Source organism: Pipra filicauda, unplaced genomic scaffold (assembly GCF_003945595.2).
Source record: "Pipra filicauda isolate LSUMZ 115617 unplaced genomic scaffold, ASM394559v2 scaffold281_size1565311_pilon, whole genome shotgun sequence".
In the NCBI taxonomy this organism is placed as follows: Eukaryota; Metazoa; Chordata; class Aves; order Passeriformes; family Pipridae; genus Pipra; species Pipra filicauda.
The window spans coordinates 47,108-66,384 of NW_024104400.1; the positions used below are offsets into that span (position 1 = coordinate 47,108).

The 19,277-nt window shown below is 53.2% G+C and overlaps 2 protein-coding genes across 5 annotated transcripts; both read left to right on the forward strand.

Moving 5' to 3' along the window:
• Window positions 1-120: 120 nt before the first annotated feature.
• Window positions 121-14,967, forward strand: AIFM1 (apoptosis inducing factor mitochondria associated 1). 4 transcript variants are annotated; one of them, XM_027734299.2, is made up of 16 exons: window positions 121-231; window positions 1,296-1,435; window positions 4,066-4,156; window positions 4,764-4,870; window positions 4,999-5,129; window positions 5,688-5,778; window positions 6,517-6,601; window positions 7,598-7,674; window positions 8,515-8,623; window positions 9,267-9,374; window positions 10,169-10,257; window positions 10,338-10,478; window positions 10,998-11,140; window positions 12,838-12,962; window positions 13,452-13,648; window positions 14,748-14,967. In XM_027734299.2, exons 1-16 carry the CDS (start codon window positions 162-164, stop codon window positions 14,817-14,819), a joined length of 1,776 nt encoding a protein of 591 aa, XP_027590100.1. In that variant the 5' UTR covers window positions 121-161; the 3' UTR covers window positions 14,820-14,967. The 4 variants fall into 4 exon arrangements, with proteins under 4 accessions (XP_027590100.1, XP_027590101.1, XP_039238644.1 ...); XM_027734300.2 differs by lacking the exon at window positions 1,296-1,435 and adding an exon at window positions 2,246-2,373; XM_039382710.1 differs by lacking the exon at window positions 121-231 and adding an exon at window positions 2,246-2,373 and having other exon boundaries at window positions 1,358-1,435.
• Window positions 14,968-15,570: 603 nt separating this feature from the next.
• LOC120323531 (DNA translocase FtsK 1-like) lies at window positions 15,571-18,429 on the forward strand. The gene is made up of 2 exons (XM_039382712.1): window positions 15,571-15,946; window positions 17,244-18,429. The coding sequence occupies exons 1-2, from the start codon at window positions 15,900-15,902 to the stop codon at window positions 18,385-18,387; spliced, it is 1,191 nt and encodes a 396-aa protein (XP_039238646.1). The 5' UTR covers window positions 15,571-15,899; the 3' UTR covers window positions 18,388-18,429.
• Window positions 18,430-19,277: the final 848 nt, after the last annotated feature.

Consider the following 19,277-nt stretch of genomic DNA (forward strand, 5'->3'; position numbering starts at 1 on the left):
GCGGCGGCGGCGGCGGCTCCGGCACCATCGAGGCGGCGGCGCGGAGCGGCCGCCCGGAAGCGGCGGCAGGAGGCGGTGGCGGGAGGCGGCGCGTGCGCGGCGGGGCCGGGCCGGGGCCGGGCCGGCGGGGCCGCGACCGAGAGGCGACACCGAGAGGCGACATGTTCCGCTGCCGCGGGGCCCTGGCGCGCGCCCTGCGCCCCCCGCCGCCGCGAGGGCGCGCACAGGCGGGTCAGTGTCGGCACCCGGGGGGGACGGGCACGGGCACGGGGGGGCGGCGGGCGCGATCCCCTCCGCTGCCGCCGGTTCATCCCGCGCGCGGGTCGGGACGCGCCGTCCCTCCCCTGCGGCCCCGGGAGTGGCACCGGAGGGCACCGGGCCGGGAGGGCGCGGGCGCGGCCCTGCCCGGATCCAGCGGGATGCCCCGGGAGCGGGAGGGAAAACCGTGCTTGGGACACCGCGAGTGACCTGCAGCTGCGCGGTCGCCATTCGGGTGGCTTCGGTGTGGCCGCGGTTTTTGTTACAAATAAGCGCGTTTGGGCAGAGCTGAGGCGGGTTCGGGTGTCCGCCGGGGGAGGTGGGGAGGGACAGACCCCAGACCTCTCCTGGGAGCATCGGCCGTGCCGCGAGCAGGGCTCGGAGCCGTCCCCGCCGTCGCTCCAGGGGGGAATCAACTCCACGGAGGGGCGGGCCGTGATCAGGCCCAAGTGGAACAAAACGCCGCGTAGCTGCTCAGCCAGGTGTGCTCCTTGTGTGCCGGGAGGTGCCTGCACCTGGATCTGCTCAGTTCCACGGGGGATGTGCTTTGTGCCGGCTGTGTCCTGCTGGTGGTTGACCCCGGTGGAATGAGCCGTGTGGGCAGGGAGGGGGGTTCGTGCCGCTGTGGCCATCCCTGCTGCTCGCCCCGGCGAGGTTACCTGGAGCCAGGTGCATCCTCGGACAGGAGAGGCCTGGAGAAGGTGTGGGAACCACCAGCGCACGTCTCTGTGCTCTCCCAGGCCTGTGTGGCCGCAGGCTCCAGCTGCAGGCGGCCTTTTCAGCTGCCTGGAGATGCTCCTGCTATTAATTAGCTCAGTTACTCCTTGATCCTACAGATGTTTTCATATCCACGGCTGCCTGGAGCACGTTGTTGTAGCATGGGATAAATTCCCTGCGGTCGCTCAGATGTGGTGCCACATTTTCCAAACAAGGAACTTGTTTGGTTTCAGAAATTACTTAAGTCTCTAAATTTCTGGGCGTACCTTTGTGTTGACAGTGTTTTTGTGTTGTTTTCTCCAATAAATTGTGTCCCTTAGGCACCCTGTTGCAGCGCTGGAATGTGCCCCCAGACCTGCAGCTGAGCAGACAAGTGCAGACAGGCGTGCCCGGGGAAAAAGGCAGTAATAAGTTTTTTGCCTTTATTGTGGGCTTGACCACCTTAGGAGCAGGTGCCTATGTAAGTAGAAAGGTGGTTCCTTGGGAAGAAGCCACAATCCATCTCTCCTGTCGAGCGTTTTCTGTATTCCAGCTCTCTTTACTCAGCTTTTGATCTCTGTAGCTTTGTCTCTGCTTCCTCCTTCAGAAAACTTTAAGGGGAGCTAACTGGAAATTAACTTCTTGTGATTACTTGTTTTTTAACTGTAATTTCAGTTACCTGTTAGGGTTTTTTTTACCTTAAAGGCACTCTTGGGTTTCTTCTGTTATGACCAAACACAGCTCTGTCTGTTGTCATGTGTGGGATTTGATACCAAAGCAAACCTTTCCTTGCCAAATCTCAGTTCAGAACATTTGTTTAACTTCTTTAAGGATACCAAATCAACTCCCAGTTTGTGAGCATTTATGTCCTACATGAAAAGAATAAGGGTTTTCGGCCCGACTTAGTAAATGACACTCCCAGAGAGCTGAAGAGTAGCAGCATTGCCTGGGAGTGGATGGATCCCAGGTTTACATCAAACAAATCTGTGTTTCCAACTTCTTTCTCTTAGAGGATCGTATTCATTAAAAGTTCCAAATCCCGATTTTCTCCTAAAGAAAGTCCTGGGAAAGGGGAAAAAAAAAATTTAAGACAGTGCATGGAGGAAAAGTTTTTTCCTATTCCCTTTAAATTTAATTCTTTCCTGTGCCTTTCTGCCCTTTTTTTTTTGGCAGCCAAGGTAGCTGAAATTACAAAGCCCACTCTGCTTTTCCTAGGGCCTGTTTAATCAAGAATCTTTCCTAATATACAGCTCTTTCCTTCTTCTCTTCCATTGCCTGTCTTCACCTGCAGTTTTGCATTGCCATCCGCTAAGATGCCCTTCTAGATCCCTGATGTCTTCAGGTGTTCCTGGCAAAGCTGGCAGCAACCTCTTGTTATACTTAATAGTGGGAGGAACAGTCACTGGGACAGGAGCTTATGTAAGATGCTTCAAAAAACGTGTTTATGGGGTAGGAGGGTGGAGGGAGGGCACCTGTCTGTACCTCCCACTAAGTTACCCTTCACTTCAAACCCTCTTTGTGCTCCCTGGCCTCAGGTATTAATTTTCAAGGGGGCACTGCCAAATCATTTGAGGTTATAAATTTGATATTCTCAGGCAGTGCAGTTCTCAGTGGAGAAATCTGCCTTAGAATTAACCTTTCCACTTTAAGTAAATCTAAACCAAACTGGCCATCTTTGATTTGTAACCATCAGAAAGGCACTAGTTCATTAATTAATGCACCTGTCGTGGTGTCAGTAATGTCGGCATGCTGAAAAGGAAATAATAACTAAATATAAGTGTGCTGATGGTAAGAAAATTTGTCCAGTGTTATGATTTCTTTGGGGAAGAGCACTGAAATGTCACCCCATGATCTGGCAAAGTACAGTTGTGTTTCTGACTAGAAAGAAGTTGACATTGTCCTGTTGGAAATATTTGTCCTGAAGGCCTCATCTGATGTTTTGCTTGTGGTTTTTCCTAAGAGATAGGTTTAATTTGCAGTATGCTGCCCTTTGGACTCGCTGAAAACTTTCCTGGTTCTGCTTGCAAAGACAGAGGTGGTTTGTTAACCTTGGCTTTTCTGTCTTTAAGCAAAAGGCTTTAAAAATACCATTCTCTTGAATTCTGTTCAACACTGACAAATTCTTGTTTCTGAAATTTTTGACATTACTCCAGTTCCCTGGACAGGCTTTTGTCTGCCCATGATCTTTTTTTGTGCCTGACATTAAATTCCTCCATTTTTATTTGAGACTATTTGCTATAAAACACCAACTTGTGGGAGTTGGCAAATGAAATTTGATGTTGTACAAATGCTAGAGATTATTAGCAAGGCTGGGTTTTGCCTTAAAAAGAAGGTTTGCTTCCCTCTAATTTGTTAGCCATGGGGGCAAACACTGGATTCTCACCTGCTCCCAGCACTCCCAGTGTCCAGCTCCTCTCCATTACCAGTTCTTGTTGGAGGTTAGCATGACGTAAGAGATGTTCCCTCTTTGTCTGTACCACTAAATTGTACCTGCTGTATCCTGAATTTTCACAGTCAAATAAACAGGTGAGCATTCAGCTGGAAGAGATTCCGTGTCCAAAGGCTGTTACCTGGAGCAGCCCTGCTCCTGTGGCTGAAGGCACTGCTGAGATCAGGGGTGTCACCACTGCCACCACCATGCCTCTAACACCTGGCCTAGAGAAAGCCACTCAGGTTGTTGGCTCTGCCCGGCTGCTCTGCGCTTGGGAAGCTGGGAGATGCTTTTTCTTTGGATTCGTCTTCCATTTTGCAGCCTTGTGTCGTGGCCCAGCTTGCAGGTGGCCTCGGGGTTGGTTTGGCTGCATTTCCTGCGCTGGAGCTGGTTCCTCTTGGAACAGGTTTGCAGCCAAACACCTACAGGAAGGTTCATTGCTTCTGGGAAGCAGCCAGGCACCCAAGGCTCATCAGACCAGGGGCAAAGCAGGTAATTTTCTGAGCACAGTCTCAATGGGCACCTTGTCCAGTGAGGTGTATTTTGGTCTGTGTGTTTTAACTAAAAGCAGATGGCTTTTCCAGCACGCGGGACGGACAAAAACCTGTCAGGGGGTAGGAGCAGGATGGTGCCTTGGTTCTGTAAGGTGTACAAGGTCAGTATCTCCTGTCTGTCTCCAGGTGTACAAAACACTGAAGGACAACAAGGAGCGATTCACCAGCCGGGTCTCGTCGATTACGCGACCCCAAGACGACGAATCCTCTGCAGCCGGTGGGTACCAGCCTGCTGGTTCTGGGGTCGGCTCTGTTCTCAGCCTGGGACTTCCCAGCACAGAAGATGGTGCTGGCTCTCCATGACCCAGAACCAGACTGTTTTACAGACAATCCTGAGGGTGAAGCAGGGTGTCTCCTCGGGCTGATTTCTGAGTGAGCCCTGCTTTTGGCTTTTACCTTTGCGCAGTCTGACAAGGACACTGTGATTCCAAGGGGCCTCTTTCCCTGGATAGCAGAGGAAGAGGACCTGCCCGTGGTAGGAGGTGCCTTCTGCAGGAACTCAAAAGTGGTCTCCTTTAATACAATTACAGAAATACGTGCCTCGACCTTTTTGGGAACTTCCCTTTGTTATCAACTGTTCCCTGGTTGGCCAGTGCAGAGTTTTTGGTCTTGCTTAGAAAAACCAATTTGCTGAAATCTGGCTGGTTTCTGCAGGGAGCCAGCTTTGGGGGATGCATCAACGTGGTTCTTGGGAAGGGTAGGGGGGTGGAAGGTATTTGGAGGACAATTAGCCAAAGGAAGTCAGGATGTGGAAGGCCCCTGGCGAGACCCAGTTTCCCTGAGTGTTTGCAGTAAGGTGTCCCCTCTGTCACCTGCATCTCCAGGCGCTCATGTCAAGGTCCCATCCCACGTCCCTTTCCTGCTCATCGGTGGAGGAACTGCTGCTTTTGCTGCTGCCAGATCCATCCGTGCCCGTGACCCCGGAGCCCGGGTAAGAGCTGTCCTGCTCCAGAGCAGGCGTGTGGGTGGCCGAACGCTGTGCTCGCTCCAGAGCCTCTGTGTGTGTGTTGCCATTTGCCTGCCACTGCTCCAGCTGATGTGTTTCCTGACCAATTACAGGTGCTGATTGTGTCTGAAGATCCTGCCCTGCCCTACATGCGTCCACCTCTTTCCAAAGAACTGTGGTTTTCCGATGATCCCAACGTGACAGAGACTTTGCGGTTCAAGCAGTGGAATGGCAAGGAGAGGAGGTATGTGGCACTGCAGGTGACAAGGCTGAAGGGGAGTGTTTAGTGACAGGGTGACAATGATCAAAGAGTTCTTGGGAGAGAACCACAAGCCACTGTAGGTGTGTTGGTGCTGGCAGGGCTTGAGGAGCTCTGCTTCCCACCTGAGTCTGCTCTGTACTTGATAGCTCTTGAACCTTGCTGTGATTCCCTTAGACATGTCCCACCATGGGAATCCTGTGAAATAAGTTAATAAAGGTGAAGCTCCATGAGTTAGAACAGAGCTCCAGGGACACTGGATCACATCTGATCCTTGTAACATCTGTGATTAACCCTTACTTGATGGTTGGACTTGATGATCTTAAAGGTCTTTTCCAACCTGACCAATTCTATGATTCTGTGATCCAAAACCCTTGAACTTCAACAGTGTGAAGACCCTGATTCTTAAGAATAGATAAATAAGAGTTCTGGAGCTTGTTATGGATGCCCAGAGTTGTCTTTGTCTCATTGGAATTGCTGAATAGCTGGATCTCTGGTATCCCAGAGCAAGTGGAACCCATTTGGTAATGGAGCTTTTCTCAGTATCTATTTCCAGCCACCGTCATTCTACGTGCCTGTCCAGGACCTGCCCTCTGTGGAAAATGGTGGGGTGGCAGTTCTGTGTGGCAAGAAGGTGAGTACGGCACTGATTGTTGTTCCTACAGCTTTTCCCAAGCAGAGCCTGGGCTCTGAGGCTGGTACTGAACCCCTGGAGGTGCAGGGAGCGTTGGCTGGGAAGGGGGATGTGTACAAGTTAGGGAAAAGTGTGATGGAGCAGAGGTTATGCTAGTCTTAAGTTTGAAAACAGGAGAAGCCAAGAGGAATAGCAGTGAGCTGAGGGAAGATGATGAAGAAGAGAGAAGGATAGGTCTGGAGTCTGGGCATGGGACAAGAATATGTAGAGCTTAGAGACAAGGTGTGACAAAGAGGAACTGGGCTGTGTTGGCCAGAGGGTGAGGTGAGGAGAGCACAGTGATCCAGGTAGTGGGTGATAAGGTGGCCAGGAGCAATGTGCAGAAGCAGCAGGAAGGTGGAGAAATTTAAGGTGAGCCTTCTACTATACTCATGTCCTCAGTTTTTTGTATGTTGCTATGATGTCAGTGACTCCTCTTCCTGCTGAGCTGTGCTGTGTCTGAGCCCATTTCAGACTCAGACCCTGGGAAGATCAGTCCGAGCTGTGGTGACTCCCATAGAAGTTGTCTTAATTCCCACTTCCAGTCATCTCCCTTCCCACCTTCTACCCCCCTGTCCCTAAACTTAAAGGTGGGAAAATGTTAATTCCAAGTTTGCATCTCTGATCAGTAGTGCGTGCAGTTTAACTCAAACAGCCACAGTGCACAGCAGCTTGAGCTTGGCTTGGTTAATCCTGCAGGTTGTACATATGGATGTTAGAGGGAACACAGTGAAGCTCAGTGATGGGACCCAGATAACCTACGACAAATGTCTCATTGCCACTGGTAAGACTTTGAGGTTTTTTTCTCTTGTTCCTTGTCTTGTGCCAGGCTTTTTATTACGGTGGCATTTAGCTAGAGATAAATTCTCTAGAGCACCTCTCTTGTGGAGACAGGCTGGGAGAGCTGAAGAAGAGAAGGCTCTGAAGAGGCCTTAAAGACTCTTCCAGTGCCTAAAGGGGCTCCAAGAGAGCTGGAAAGGAACTTTGGACAAGGGCCTGGAGTGACAGGACAAGGAAGAATGGCTTCCCACTGCCAGAGGGCAGGGTTAGATGGGATATTGGGAGAAATTCTTCCCTGTGAGGATGGTGAGGCCCTGGCACAGGGTGCCCAGAGAAGCTGTGGCTGTTCCATCCCTGGAATTGTTCAAGGCCAGGTTGGATAGGACTTGGAGCAGCCTGGTCTGGTGGAAGATGTCCCTGCCCGTGGCAGGGGGTGGAACTGGATGGGCTTTAAGGTCCCTCCCAACCCAAACCATTCAGGGACTCTGTGGTTCTATCTGACAAGTTTCTTCAGTAAGTGCAAACCCTTGGGAGAGCAGTCACACAGAGGACAGTCATGCAGCCAGCTATGCCGTTGGCTTTTGCAGCTGCCTTGCATCATCCAGCTTTTCTGGGACTTCCAAAGTTTTGCCCTGTGGAGGGTAGGAAGGAGGAAAATGTGACTTCCCTGGAAGGAGCTCCTGTACAGACCAACCTCTTCAAATCCTGCCTGTGTGGCAGCAGCAAGCAGAACCAGCAGCTCTTGCTTGGGCAGAGCATTGCTCCAGCATTGGCTCCAGCATTTCTAGAGCAGTTCAGGTGGCACTGGCTGTCTCCAGGCAGTGGGGCAGGGTGTGGGTGTGGGGTCACCCGCTGCTCACACAGGTCAGCAGCAGGGATGGAGCATACTGCAGCAGTTTGGAAAGCACAGTCGGGATCCAAGGCAGCTTTGCACTGTCTGGATAGCCAGTGCCATGGCCCTGGTGTCACTGGTCTCTCTTCTCTCCCTCCTTGTCCTCAGGGGGAACCCCAAGGAACCTGCCCGCCATCGAAAGAGCAGGAAAGGACGTACAGAAAAGGCTGACGCTGTTCCGAAAGGTAATCTCCAGGTGCTGCCAGTCCTGGGGCAAGGCTGAATAAATCAGAGCCACTACCACTGCTTTCAGCTTTTAAATTCTTCTGCTCTGGCCAGGACAGCCTTGCCTTGGCACTGCTTCTCTCAGCTGGTGCCCAGGAGTGCACTGGTGGTTCATTCCTTTTCCCGGGCAGGAAACCAGGGTAGAGTCTGCTCAACCACTCACCTGCTGGCCTCAGGCCTGAGAGCTGTCATAATACATGGGATTATGGGATTTTAGTTTTTTTTTTTTTCAAGTTTCCCTCCTATATGACTTTGCTGCACCTTCCAAAGTGAATAAAAGCCTTGGAAGATGGTCAGTGATCTTCTAAGGTCTGCTGTAGAGTTGCTTTTCGTTGGCAAACTCCACTTTTCTTGAAAATGTAACCTTCTCCTTAGTCTAGTTCAGGGAATTGATCAGGAATAAGAAGGCGTATGAGAATCTTCTGTTCTGTGCTGGACTCCCCCTGAGGTGTGGTCTGCTTAACTGGAAAGGAAGGATGGATGATGTGAGCTGTTGCATCCTTGTTATACTGGTTGTGCTGCAGGACATTTGAGTTTAGAAGTTTTACTGTAATTGCCCTTGAAATTCAGGGGAAATGCAGGAATTTGAGATTCCCTGGTCAGGTAAAAGCTTGCACAGACATAAGGAATCCAGGGAGTTTTTTCTGTGCGACAGGCAAACAGGAGGAAGGAGCAACACATCTCCTTTTCTAAGCTGGGGAGAGAGTCATTCCTATTTCAGAGGGAGAAATTGGAGACAAATGCCTTCTGCTGCCATTCCTGTTAGAGAGGATTTGAAATGGGGGTAAATATTCTTTCAGATCGAGGACTTCCGAAACCTGGAGAAGATTTCAAGAGAAGTCAGGTCCATCACAATTATTGGTGGTGGTTTCCTTGGCAGTGAGCTGGCCTGTGCTCTGGGAAGGAGAGGTGAGTGTTATCCTCGGCTGTGACAGACACTGAGTGGAAGCAGTCTGATGTTAGAAACTTCTTTTCACTCCCAACTGCTCAGTTTTTGCACAGACTTTGTGTTTGCCTGAAGGAAACTGAAACCACATGTGTTTTGTTGGCTGCAAGGCCAAGATTTTCCCAGTTTCTCCCTCATTAACTGCCCAGCAGCCCCTGACCACAGAGGTGGGAGCTCTGCAGGCCAGTGCATGCTGCAAAATTACTCCACCCTCTAAAAAATCACATTTGTCCTCTGTGCTCAAAGCCACCTTCAGACTAGGATTTCGGGGTTGGAACTGGATGATCTTTAAGATCCCTTCCAACCCAAAGCACTCCATGATTCTGTGGTAGTGAACAGCTGGATTCTGCCACTGTGCGAGGAGTGACTTTTTGGTAATTTTTCTATGTTTTCTCCAAAATACCAAGCATTTTACCTAAAAGGCTGTTATCTAGAGTTTGCAGGTGTGTATGTGAAACAGTCACTTTGTGACTCCCAGAGAAAGTCTGGGAGCCAGAACTCTCAGATATGGAAACTTCTGTCAAGCTCCTTGTGTAAAGTCAAGCGTGTGTGTCCTGACATCCGTGCTGCTGCTCTCTATCCCACTGCTCTGTGCTTCCCTTCCAGCACGAACCCGAGGCCTGGAGGTGATCCAGCTGTTTCCAGAGAACGGCAATATGGGCAAAGTCCTGCCTGAATACCTGAGCAACTGGACCACAGAGAAAGTCAGGAGAGGTGAAGCTGCAGAGCAGGGGGGTGGGCCGGTGGCTGCTGTGCAGCTCTTGCTGGTGACATCCAGCTCTGTTCTGTCCCTGGGCTCTGCAAGGTGGCCCAGGTGCAGTGCAGAGGAAGTTGCAGTTCAGGCAGCTCAGGCAGCACAGAGCTGCCATGAATCCCTGGCTTCTTGGCAGTTCCTCTGGGAAAGCTGAGCCAACAGGCTTGCTGATGCCAGTGAGGCTTTCCCTGTGGCTGTTGCTCCCTGGAATGGTCCCTATGGCCATGCACACACCTGGGTCAGGCCAGGAGCTGTAGTGTTTAGCTGCTAAAGCCAGTAAGATCCAAGACACCTTTTTCCATTTGCTGCGTTAAGTGCAGAATATTCCTGTGCGTTGGGAAGTGGAGCGGAATAGAGGGAGGAGGAATATCGTCTGAGTGGATTGCAGGGCCTGATAACCCACAGGTCTGAGTTACTTTCCTTTTTGAAAGCTGCCTTGTCGGACCTCTGGGTCTGGCTGAGGCACAGCAATAGGTAATCGAGTGTCCTTAGTTCCTGAACACCTGTTTTGGGGAATTCTTTTGGATGTGACCTTGTTATCACATACGACACGTACTTTGGATTGGCATTCAGGCAACTCTCTCAGACTTTCTGTCTGGATTTCTCCTCATGCTTCCTTCCAAGCTGTACTGGCACAGCTTAGGAGGTCTCTGTCTTGGTTCCTCGCCTGGAATCTGTCTGCACCAACCACCTGCTCCAGGTGGGATCTGCCCAGCCCTGAGCAGACACTGAGGTGTCCTGTGCTTGTTTCCAGAGGGGGTCAACGTCCTGCCCAATGCTGTGGTCAAGTCTGTCTCTGTCTCCGGCAACCGGCTGGTGATTCAACTGAAGGATGGCCGGAAGGTAAATGGAAAAGCAGGGAGAGGGTAAAGCTTGGAGGGGCGTGGAGGGAATGAAGATCCTAACTACGAATTCCCAAACAGGTGGAGACAGATCACATTGTGGCTGCAGTAGGGCTGGAGCCTAACGTGGAATTGGCCAAGTCGGCGGGGCTGGAGGTGGACTCGGACTTCGGGGGGTTCCGGGTGAACGCGGAGCTGCAGGCACGCTCCAACATCTGGGTGGTGAGTGTGGGCACAGCTTTCTGGCTGTGCTGATGCAGCAGCTCGGGACACACGAAGTTGTGGGGCTGGTGCACTGGGGTGAGGTGAAAAAGAGCGAGTAAGGAGTAAGGAGAGCAGTTGTAGCGCAGGCCCAGAGCCTGGTCAGGCATCGCAGCCGCTTCGTTGCCGTGGTAACCACGGCGAGTTTGGAATATTTATGCTGTGTAAGAGGAGTTGGGGTAACCTAAAGATAGCCTGGATCGCTTGCTTGCGTAAGAGTCCCTTGGTGGGCGTCGTGACTTTTTGATTCCTCTGGAAAACGTACCTCATGCTGCCTTATTTTTCCAAAGATTGGTGAAAAAATGCCAAGAAACTGGGAGTTGTGTAGCCCAGGGAGTGGGACGAGGTAGTGGTGGCGTTTGGGGCTCGTCAGAAAAACGCAGTTCCTTGTTCCGTTTGTTCTCTCCCCAGCGTTTCTTTGGGCACTAATCGAAGCTGTGGCTGTCAGTGTTTGGTGCTCACTGGGTGATTCTCTTTAAGGCAGGGGATGCTGCCTGTTTCTACGACATCAAACTGGGCCGGAGACGTGTGGAGCACCACGATCACGCCGTGGTGAGCGGGAGACTGGCTGGAGAAAACATGACTGGAGCTGCAAAGCCCTACTGGCACCAGTCCATGTTCTGGTAACGTTCCTTTCTTCCTCTGGGGTTCCTTGTTTGGCCACGTTGCAGGAGCTCGGACAAGATGCACCTTGGGAAGTGTGTGTTTCCCAGGAGCAGTGAAACCACCTCAGCAAACACCTTGTACAGCTTCATGTTCCCAGAGCCCAGGGAGGGGGAGGTGTTTGAGCATTCACTGCTCTGCCCTCACCTCTCTGAAGTGTTTATCCTTCCTGTAGGTTCCAGTTTGTCATAGTCCCATTCTGCAGAGCAAGAAGCAATAAAGAGCAGCCCTGTCCTCAGAGCAGGCTGATTTACAGGTGGAATTTAGCAGCAGCTTTTCTGTTACGAGTATGTGACGTTCACCAGCAGAGTCTGTTGCTTTCAGTTGTGTTGCTGAACTGATGCTTTAGTGGCAAAGCATTGCTGCATCCAGGTGTACCTGAAAGGTTGTTTTCCAGAGAGAGGTATCAAGAAAACGGGCAATTTTACTGTATCTTCCTGAAGTTCTTTTTGAAACAAAGCGAAACAAAATGGAACAAACTTCACAAAAAATTAAAATCCCAAAGGCTGTTGGTTCGAGGTCAATTTAACAGGATTTTAAATATAGGGAAAAGAGTTTTAGTTTTCTCAGAGAAATCCCTTCAAAAATAGGTATTTATGACCTGCTGTCATTTACCTGAACTCTTGGTCTGTCCTGCCTGGGTTGTGGGCCCAAAGCATTTCTCACTTCACTTTTAAACAAGAAACACAGAACCAGAGAATCACTGAGGTTGGGAAAAACCTCAGAGATCGTGGAGTGCAGCCAAGGACACAGAAACATCCATTTCCCAGGTGTGTTTTTCCTCAGGATGCTCTTGGCCACAACCAGATGCAGGTGAAGGAGGGCTGTGAGTTGCAGCCCCGTTTGTTGGCAGGTGTCACTCTGGTTGCCCAGAGAAGCTGTGGCTGCCCCATCCCTGGAAGTGTTCCAGGCCAGGTTGGACAGAACTTGGAGCAATCTGGGCTAGCGGAAGGTGTCCCTGCCCATGGCAGGGGCATGGAATGAGATGAGCTTTCAGGTCCCTCCCAACCCAAACCACTCTGCGATCCTTCCTGAGCTCTGACTGATCACTGCTGGAAGCCTGCTCTGGTCAGCTGGCATGTTACTGGTGTTCCTTGCAGCAACCCCAGTCTGTGCTGGAGGATTCTGGCTGGGAAGGTCGTGATGTACATAGATCCAAACTGTTTTGTGATGCATCTGTTCCCTCAGCATCCTGGGGAACACTTTAGACACCTGGTACTTACAGGTCCCAAACCACAGCTGCTTTGTCTCCTAACAGCACCCCGGTTCAGATCCAGGTGCCCAGTTCAAGGAGGTGTTAGGACAAAGTGTTCTTCTCTTTGGTTTTTAAATACTCTCTGAAACATGCACTAAATAATTGTCCGTGCTCCCAAGCCTGGTGTGGATAACAGCCATTGCCAGAAGCTGCCACCCAGGAAGCAGCCTTGAAGGATTTCAGAATTTTGGTCAGGGAACTGGTTTTTCTGAAGCTGTTGGCCTTGGACTTGCTGTGTCTTGGCTCCTTGTTCCACCTCTGTATGCAGAGCAGACACGGTGTGTCAGTCACTCTGCGTCCGCGATCGCCCACACCACGCTGGCAGTAAGGATGGATGGATGGAATTGCCTTGGATTTGTCTCACTAATGCTACAAATTACTTTATTTCCACTTGATTCCTAGGAGTGATCTGGGCCCCAACGTGGGGTACGAAGCCATTGGCCTCGTGGACAGCAGTTTGCCAACAGTCGGAGTCTTCGCGAAAGCGACAGCGAAGGACACGCCGAAAAGTGCGACAGAGCAGTCAGGTAAGGGCCAGGTGTGCTGGGGAGCCTGCAGGTGTTGGTGTGGGCACACACAGTCAGTCTGAGAGCACAAGGAGTCAGCAGTCTGCTACTCCCTTTCTAGACCAACCTTTAAAGGCTGGGTTTGATAATAAAATGTGATTAAACCACAGCGTTCCTCCAGGAAACCATCAGGTAACTCATCTACTGACATGCAGACTTTCCCAGTGAAGCTCGATCTCCTCCACAGCAATAAAATGATCAGTTTGGGACAACAGAGACTGAAGATCCAAGCACATTTATTTTGTATTCACTGCCTGGAGGAAGCAGACTTTTCTGTCCTAGGCACTTGGGGGTGGAAGTCAGGAGTTGTCGGGTGTTGTGCTCCAAGTTGGGATTGTTTCATCCTTGTGTTAATGAAACTTAACTTTTGGGGGACACAGCTCTTGAGTCTGTTCCTGTCATCACATGTCCTGCCCTGGGTGTGTGACACCTCATGTCTCTCTGCCTTAGGGACTGGAATTCGATCCGAGAGCGAAACGGAAGCGGAAGCCTCGGAAGTTCACATCTCTCAAAGCTCTTCACCGACACCTCAAGTCCCGAAGCAAGGAGAAGATTACGGCAAAGGTGTCATTTTCTACCTCAGGGATAAAGTCGTGGTGGGAATCGTGTTGTGGAACATCTTCAACAGGATGCCCATTGCTCGGAAGGTCAGTGCAGGACGAGGATGATGGGCAGTGGGGCTTGACAGAGCAGGGATTTCCTCGTGGAAAAATCAATCTGCCAATCCAAAGTGAGGATAAATAAATGCAGATGCTCTGTCTGACGCAGAGCTGGGCAGTATCCAATTCACCCTGTCCTGGGTGAATTAGGGGAGCTGTCCTTGTGCTTTTTTGCATGTGTGTGCAAAATTTTTACAGAAATGAATCAAGTGTGTGCTCCAAGCCTTGCCTTGGCATGGCTGAAATTCTAGGCCTATAATAAGTAGAGGCTGGAATCATGGTGATATGGAGCATGAGTGAAATGTCCCATCTTTGTGCTGCTTTGTCCAATGTCCAAGTGCCTGAAACAGTCTCAAACATCATTGTCCCAGAAACAGCCACAGAGTCAGGGCTGGGACAGCCCTGAGAGGTGCTTAGTGTGTCTCCACCCCCGTGGTCTGTCTCAATCCTTGCAGGTCAGCTCAGCCAGGCCGAGGTCAGGTTTTAACACCTCTGAAAAATTTCAGTAGTTTAAACTATGGGAGTGATCCCACACTACCCCCAGGTGATCTCTCCCAAAACGAACTATTCGTGGTAGAAGTTTTTGATATCTAATCTGAATCCTTTATGATGCAGTTGAAACCTATTGCTTCTCCCATCCCCATGGAAGGGAGATCCTTTCCTTCTTTCCTTCCTTCCCTTAGCAACCTTTCCCCTAAATCTGAATGTGCAGAGTCCTTGACCTCTTCGTCTTGTCTAAAAGCTGCAGGTTCAAGCCAGGTATCCTGGCTCTGAGACAGTGCCAGGCTCACCTTCACAGAACTGAATCACTTTTTGAAGACACTTGTTCTCCCCAGCTGTAAAGGGAAACCCAGAAACAAATCCCACAGGGACAGGGAAGTTGGTTTTCCAGCTGTTCCTGTAGGCAGGTGCTGGTACGTTTAAGAGTCCCATGTGAATTTGGGTGCAGAAAGTGCTGTTGTGCTGTGGCTGTCTCAGTCTGGTGCTTCAGAGAGGATCCAAAGAGTTCCTGGCATTGGCTGTGACAGTCCTGCAGCACTGGCTGTTTATAGGATGTGCAGGATTTAATGCCTTCTCCTTCCTCCAGATCATCAAAGACGGGGAGGAGCACGAGGACCTCAATGAAGTAGCAAAGCTCTTCAACATCCACGAAGACTGAACTCTCTAAGGGGAACATGGCATTAGGAGTGAGGGGGCTGCTGGCTGTGTGCATCCCTTCACCTTGGACAGCTTCCCTGGAGCACTTGGGAATATTCCACTCACCTGAGCCCAGTGTTTGCACCAATAAAGTCAGATTGTTCTAGTTACCTGCTTCTTCCTGCACCGCTGCCTGGCTGGTGAGGAAAGGGGACTGTGCTGCCAACTGGGCTCAGTTTTCCCTTGTATCAACCTTGGAGAAGCCTGCAGAGCTCCCTCTTTCCTTGCAGTGATTCCCAGCTGGGAGTTGGCAGGGCTTCAGCCCCTCCCGTGCCTCAGGTGCTCCAGCTCCTGTCTGGGGCTCTGTGGTCCTCACTCCACAGTGCCCGTGTCTGCCTGCAGCTGGACAGCCCCAGCTCACACCCTGTGTCCCCACAGCTGGCTTTGCCCACAACACCGAGCTTGGAGAGCCTGCAGGGAAAGCTGCTGCCGTTGGGATCCTTCCCAGGCACCACATCACACGATCCATGGTGCCTCTCCTGTTTGGTGATCCCCTCCCCACTATGCCCAGGGTGTCACTGCTGGTCCCCAGGCACAGGTTACCTGGATGAGGGAATACAGGTGTGACAAGAGCTGGCACCAGATGCCACTTGGGCTCTGAGGACAGGGCTGGGAAGGGCAGGGGTGGAGCTGCACTGTCCCACAGGGCAGCCATCTCGTGACACCTACATCCCACAGGAGCCCTGGCACACCTGGAGGAGCCAAAGAGCTCCCTGAGCCTGAACTGAACATTCCACCACCTGGGTGGTGTCAGCTCCGAGGAGGTGCCGCTGCTCTGCTGTCCAGGCTGCAGGGGGGGATCCCCACATGCTCCCAAAAGGTGCCAAGAGCAGCCGTGAGGGACCCACTGTGGTGGAAGGGGCTGCTCGGGGCGGGGCCTCTGTGAGCGGAATGGGGTGTGGGGGTGCTGCCCCATGCCTGGTTCCACCCAGTTCTGGGCATGGGCATTTCCCTGGTGTGGTGGGTTTGACCCTGGCCGAATGCCAGGTACCCACCAAAGCTGCACCATCACTTCCCTCCACCGCTGGACAGGGCAGAGAAAATGCAACAGAAGGTTCATGAGTTAAGGGCAGGGAGAGGTCACTCAAGGTGATTCAGACTCTGACTTGGGGAAATAAGCTACCCATTGCAATCAGAACAGGATGATGACCAGTAAAACAAATCTTAAAAACATTTTCCCCACACTTCTCTCTCCTTCCCAGGCTTTCCCTCCTTCCCTGCAGTGCAGGGTGTTGGGAAGGGGGGTCATGGTCAGTTCAAAACATGTTGTTTCTGCCTCTGCTGGTGGAGAGGAGTTGGAATCCTTCCCCTACTGCAGGGTGGAGTCCCTCCCACGGGAGAAATTCTCCATGAACTGCTCCAGTGTGGGTCCCTTTCCATGGGGTCAGTCTTTCAGGAACTTCACTAGCATGGGTCCCCTACAGGGTGACGAGTCTTACCAGCAAACCTCTCCAGTGTGGGCTTCTCTCTCCATGGGTCTGCAGGTCCCTGACAGGACCCTGCTCCAGCACGGCCTTCTCATGGGTTTACAGCTCTCTCTCGGGCATCCCCCTGCTCCTTGTGGGCTCCTCCCCAGGCTGCAGGTGGATCTCTGATCCATCAGGGACCTCCTCAGGCTGCAGGTGGATCTCTGCACCCCATGGCCCTCCCTGGGCTGCAGGGGCACAGCTACCCCACCATGGGCTGCCCCACAGGCTGCAGGGGAACCTCAGATGTGGCGCTTGGAGCACCTCCTGCCTCTCCTTCTGCACTGCCCTGGGGGTCTGCAGGGCTGTTCCTCTCCCATATTCACACTCCACTCTTCTCGGGACCCAATTCCATCTGTGCAGTAACTTTTTTTTCCTCCTTAAATCCCTCATCCCCGAGGTGTCACTGCCATCTCTGATGGGCTCGGCCTTGGCCAGTGGCGGGTCTGTCCTGGAGCTGCTGAAACTGGCTCTGACAGACATGGGAGAAGCTTCTCACTGTAAGCTCACCCCACCCCTCTACCAAAAGCTGGCCATGCAAACTCAATACACCTGGCAACTGCCCTGGGTGATGCAGGGCAAACTCAATACACCTGGCAACTGCCCTGGGTGATGCAGGGCAAACTCAATACACCTGGCAACTGCCCTGGGTGATGCAGGGCCTCACAGAGCAAAGGGGCCATTGTGAGAGAGGGGGGCCTGATGGCACCAAGGATCCATTGTGACATTGCAGGGCCTTGTGGCATAAAGGAAGGGGCCCTTGTGACACTGCAGGGCCTCATGGCACCAAAGAAGAGGCCACTGTGACGCTGCGGGGCCCTGCCCTGCCCTGCCCAGGAGCTCCCTGGGGTGCCCGCTCAAGCAGAGCAGAACACCTTGCTCGGGAGGCAACAGCTCTGTTTTCCTTCTCTCACCTGCAGGGAAGGAACCACGGAGAAGAGGAACACCAACCTGCGCCCCAAAGAGGGGCACCAGCTGAGAGACAGGACAGGGGGCAGAGGCCGAAGGTGGGATGGCGCCGGTCGTGCCAACACTGTGCCAAAGCAGCCGCCTCCATTCCCGTCCTCCCGCCCGTGCCAGCGGCAGCCTCAGGACAGCCAGGGCCAGCCCCTCCGTGAGGACACGCTGTCCTCGCCCTCCAGCACGCTGAGCTCCAAGGGCTGTCCTGGCCGTCCCTCGCTCCCGGCCAGCAGCACCGCCGCCCGCAGCCAGCGCCGGCGGGTGAAGAGCTGCTGGGCCTGCAGTGGGGTGGCGAGGCCGGAGCCCCAGAAGCAGGACAAGGACCACGGATGGTCGGATGAGGCTCCCCTTGTGCCTCAGCGCTGCAAACACATCATCTCCCGTATCCCTGTCCCAGCAGCAGCTGCTGGGAGGAGCCAGGCGAGCCCTGCCAATCCCCCTCTCCCCTTTCACGCCTACAAGGGGAAATCTTCCCCCGGCCCACGGCGAGAGGTCTCTCGCTGCGTCAAGCAGGAAACCCAGCCTAAGACCCCAGCACAACGGGCGGATTCAGCTGTTCGTCAACACGCTAAGCAGGAAACCCACCTCGAGACCCCCCCAAAAGGGGTGGATTCAGCTGTTCCTCAACACGCTGAGCAGGAGACACAGACAGAGGAGCAAACTTCAGCTGCTCCCCTCTTGGTTGACCAAGAGACACAGACTGAAACTGCAACACAAGAAGAGGAGATTTCACCTGCTCCTCAACTCATCGACCAGGAAACACAGATCGAGTCCCCGGTCCCACGCAGCCCCTCAGCCCTGAGCTCAGCCCTCTCCACCACAGAGCTCTGCTCTGCTCCCCCGGCTGGTCGGCAGCGGCTCCCCGTGTTCCGGAGGGCGCTCGGGGCTCTGCGCGGGGCGTTGCGGTGCCCCTGCCTGGCGGGACAGCCCGAGCAGCGGCGCGGTGCCCGGCGGGACCCCGGGGACGGCTGCTGCTCCGAGCCGGTGCAGCATCCCCGGGGCGGCACGGCGGGGACGGGGGCGGCACCTCGGGCGTTCCCCGCCGCTGAGGACACCGAGCCGCCACCGTACTCGTGGCCGTGGCTCATCGAGACGAGTCTGTGACTGGCCACGGCGACTGTTAATAAAAGGTTTCGCCTTTCCCATCGTGCTCGCCAGTGCCTGGTCCATCGGGAGAAAGGCGGGTGCAGGGAAGGCCCGCGCCGGCAGGCAGAGAGGGAGAGCCCCTGCGCTCCTTCAGCCAAGCAGAGCCCGTGCCCTTGGCCTCTCCCCTGCCTTCTGGTGCTCCAGCTCCTCTGGTTCAGATCCCTGGGCTCGGTGCGGGCTGAATCCCTTCAGGTCCCTCCCTTCCACCCACCTGCCTCTGAGAGAACATTTCAGATCATAAATTTGGTGAGTTTTCCCTGCTGCTGCTCCCCCCTGCACCTCTTTGGCCTCAGGAGGAACCTCCCCAGCATGGTGGGGGTAGTAGCACCTGCACGAGCCTCTCTCCCCTCTGTTTTTGGGACCCTCCTTGACGGCTCCAGTGCTGAGAGCAGTGGGAGCAGCACTGTTCCCCCTTGGGGAGTCAGTCCTTGGTAGTCCCTGAGCAAAGCTTTCCTCCAAAGCTTTCCTTCCAAAGCTTACCCCCATCAGGGAATTCCTGCTACCCTTTACAAGGAAAAAGAATAACAATACCCAGAGGAGCCCCATGAGCTCCCTCTGCTCCTGAAGGGGTGAATGAAGCCAGACAGGGACTGGTTGCCTCACGGATGGGGCTGGGGGGATGCTGAGGGCAGACAGGGCTACCCAGCCATCAGTGGTGGCACCTGGCCATGGCCAGGCTTGTCTGCAGAACTCCCATCAGCAAGGTCGGGCAGCAGAGTGCCCCCAAGTTTTTCTGGCTCAACCCTGTGCAGAGACATGGGCCCTGCAGATCCCACAGCCCCCACAGCCAACCCTCTCCCTTCCCTGAGCCACAGGCTCGAGCTGACACACGTGGAAACCTGCCCAGA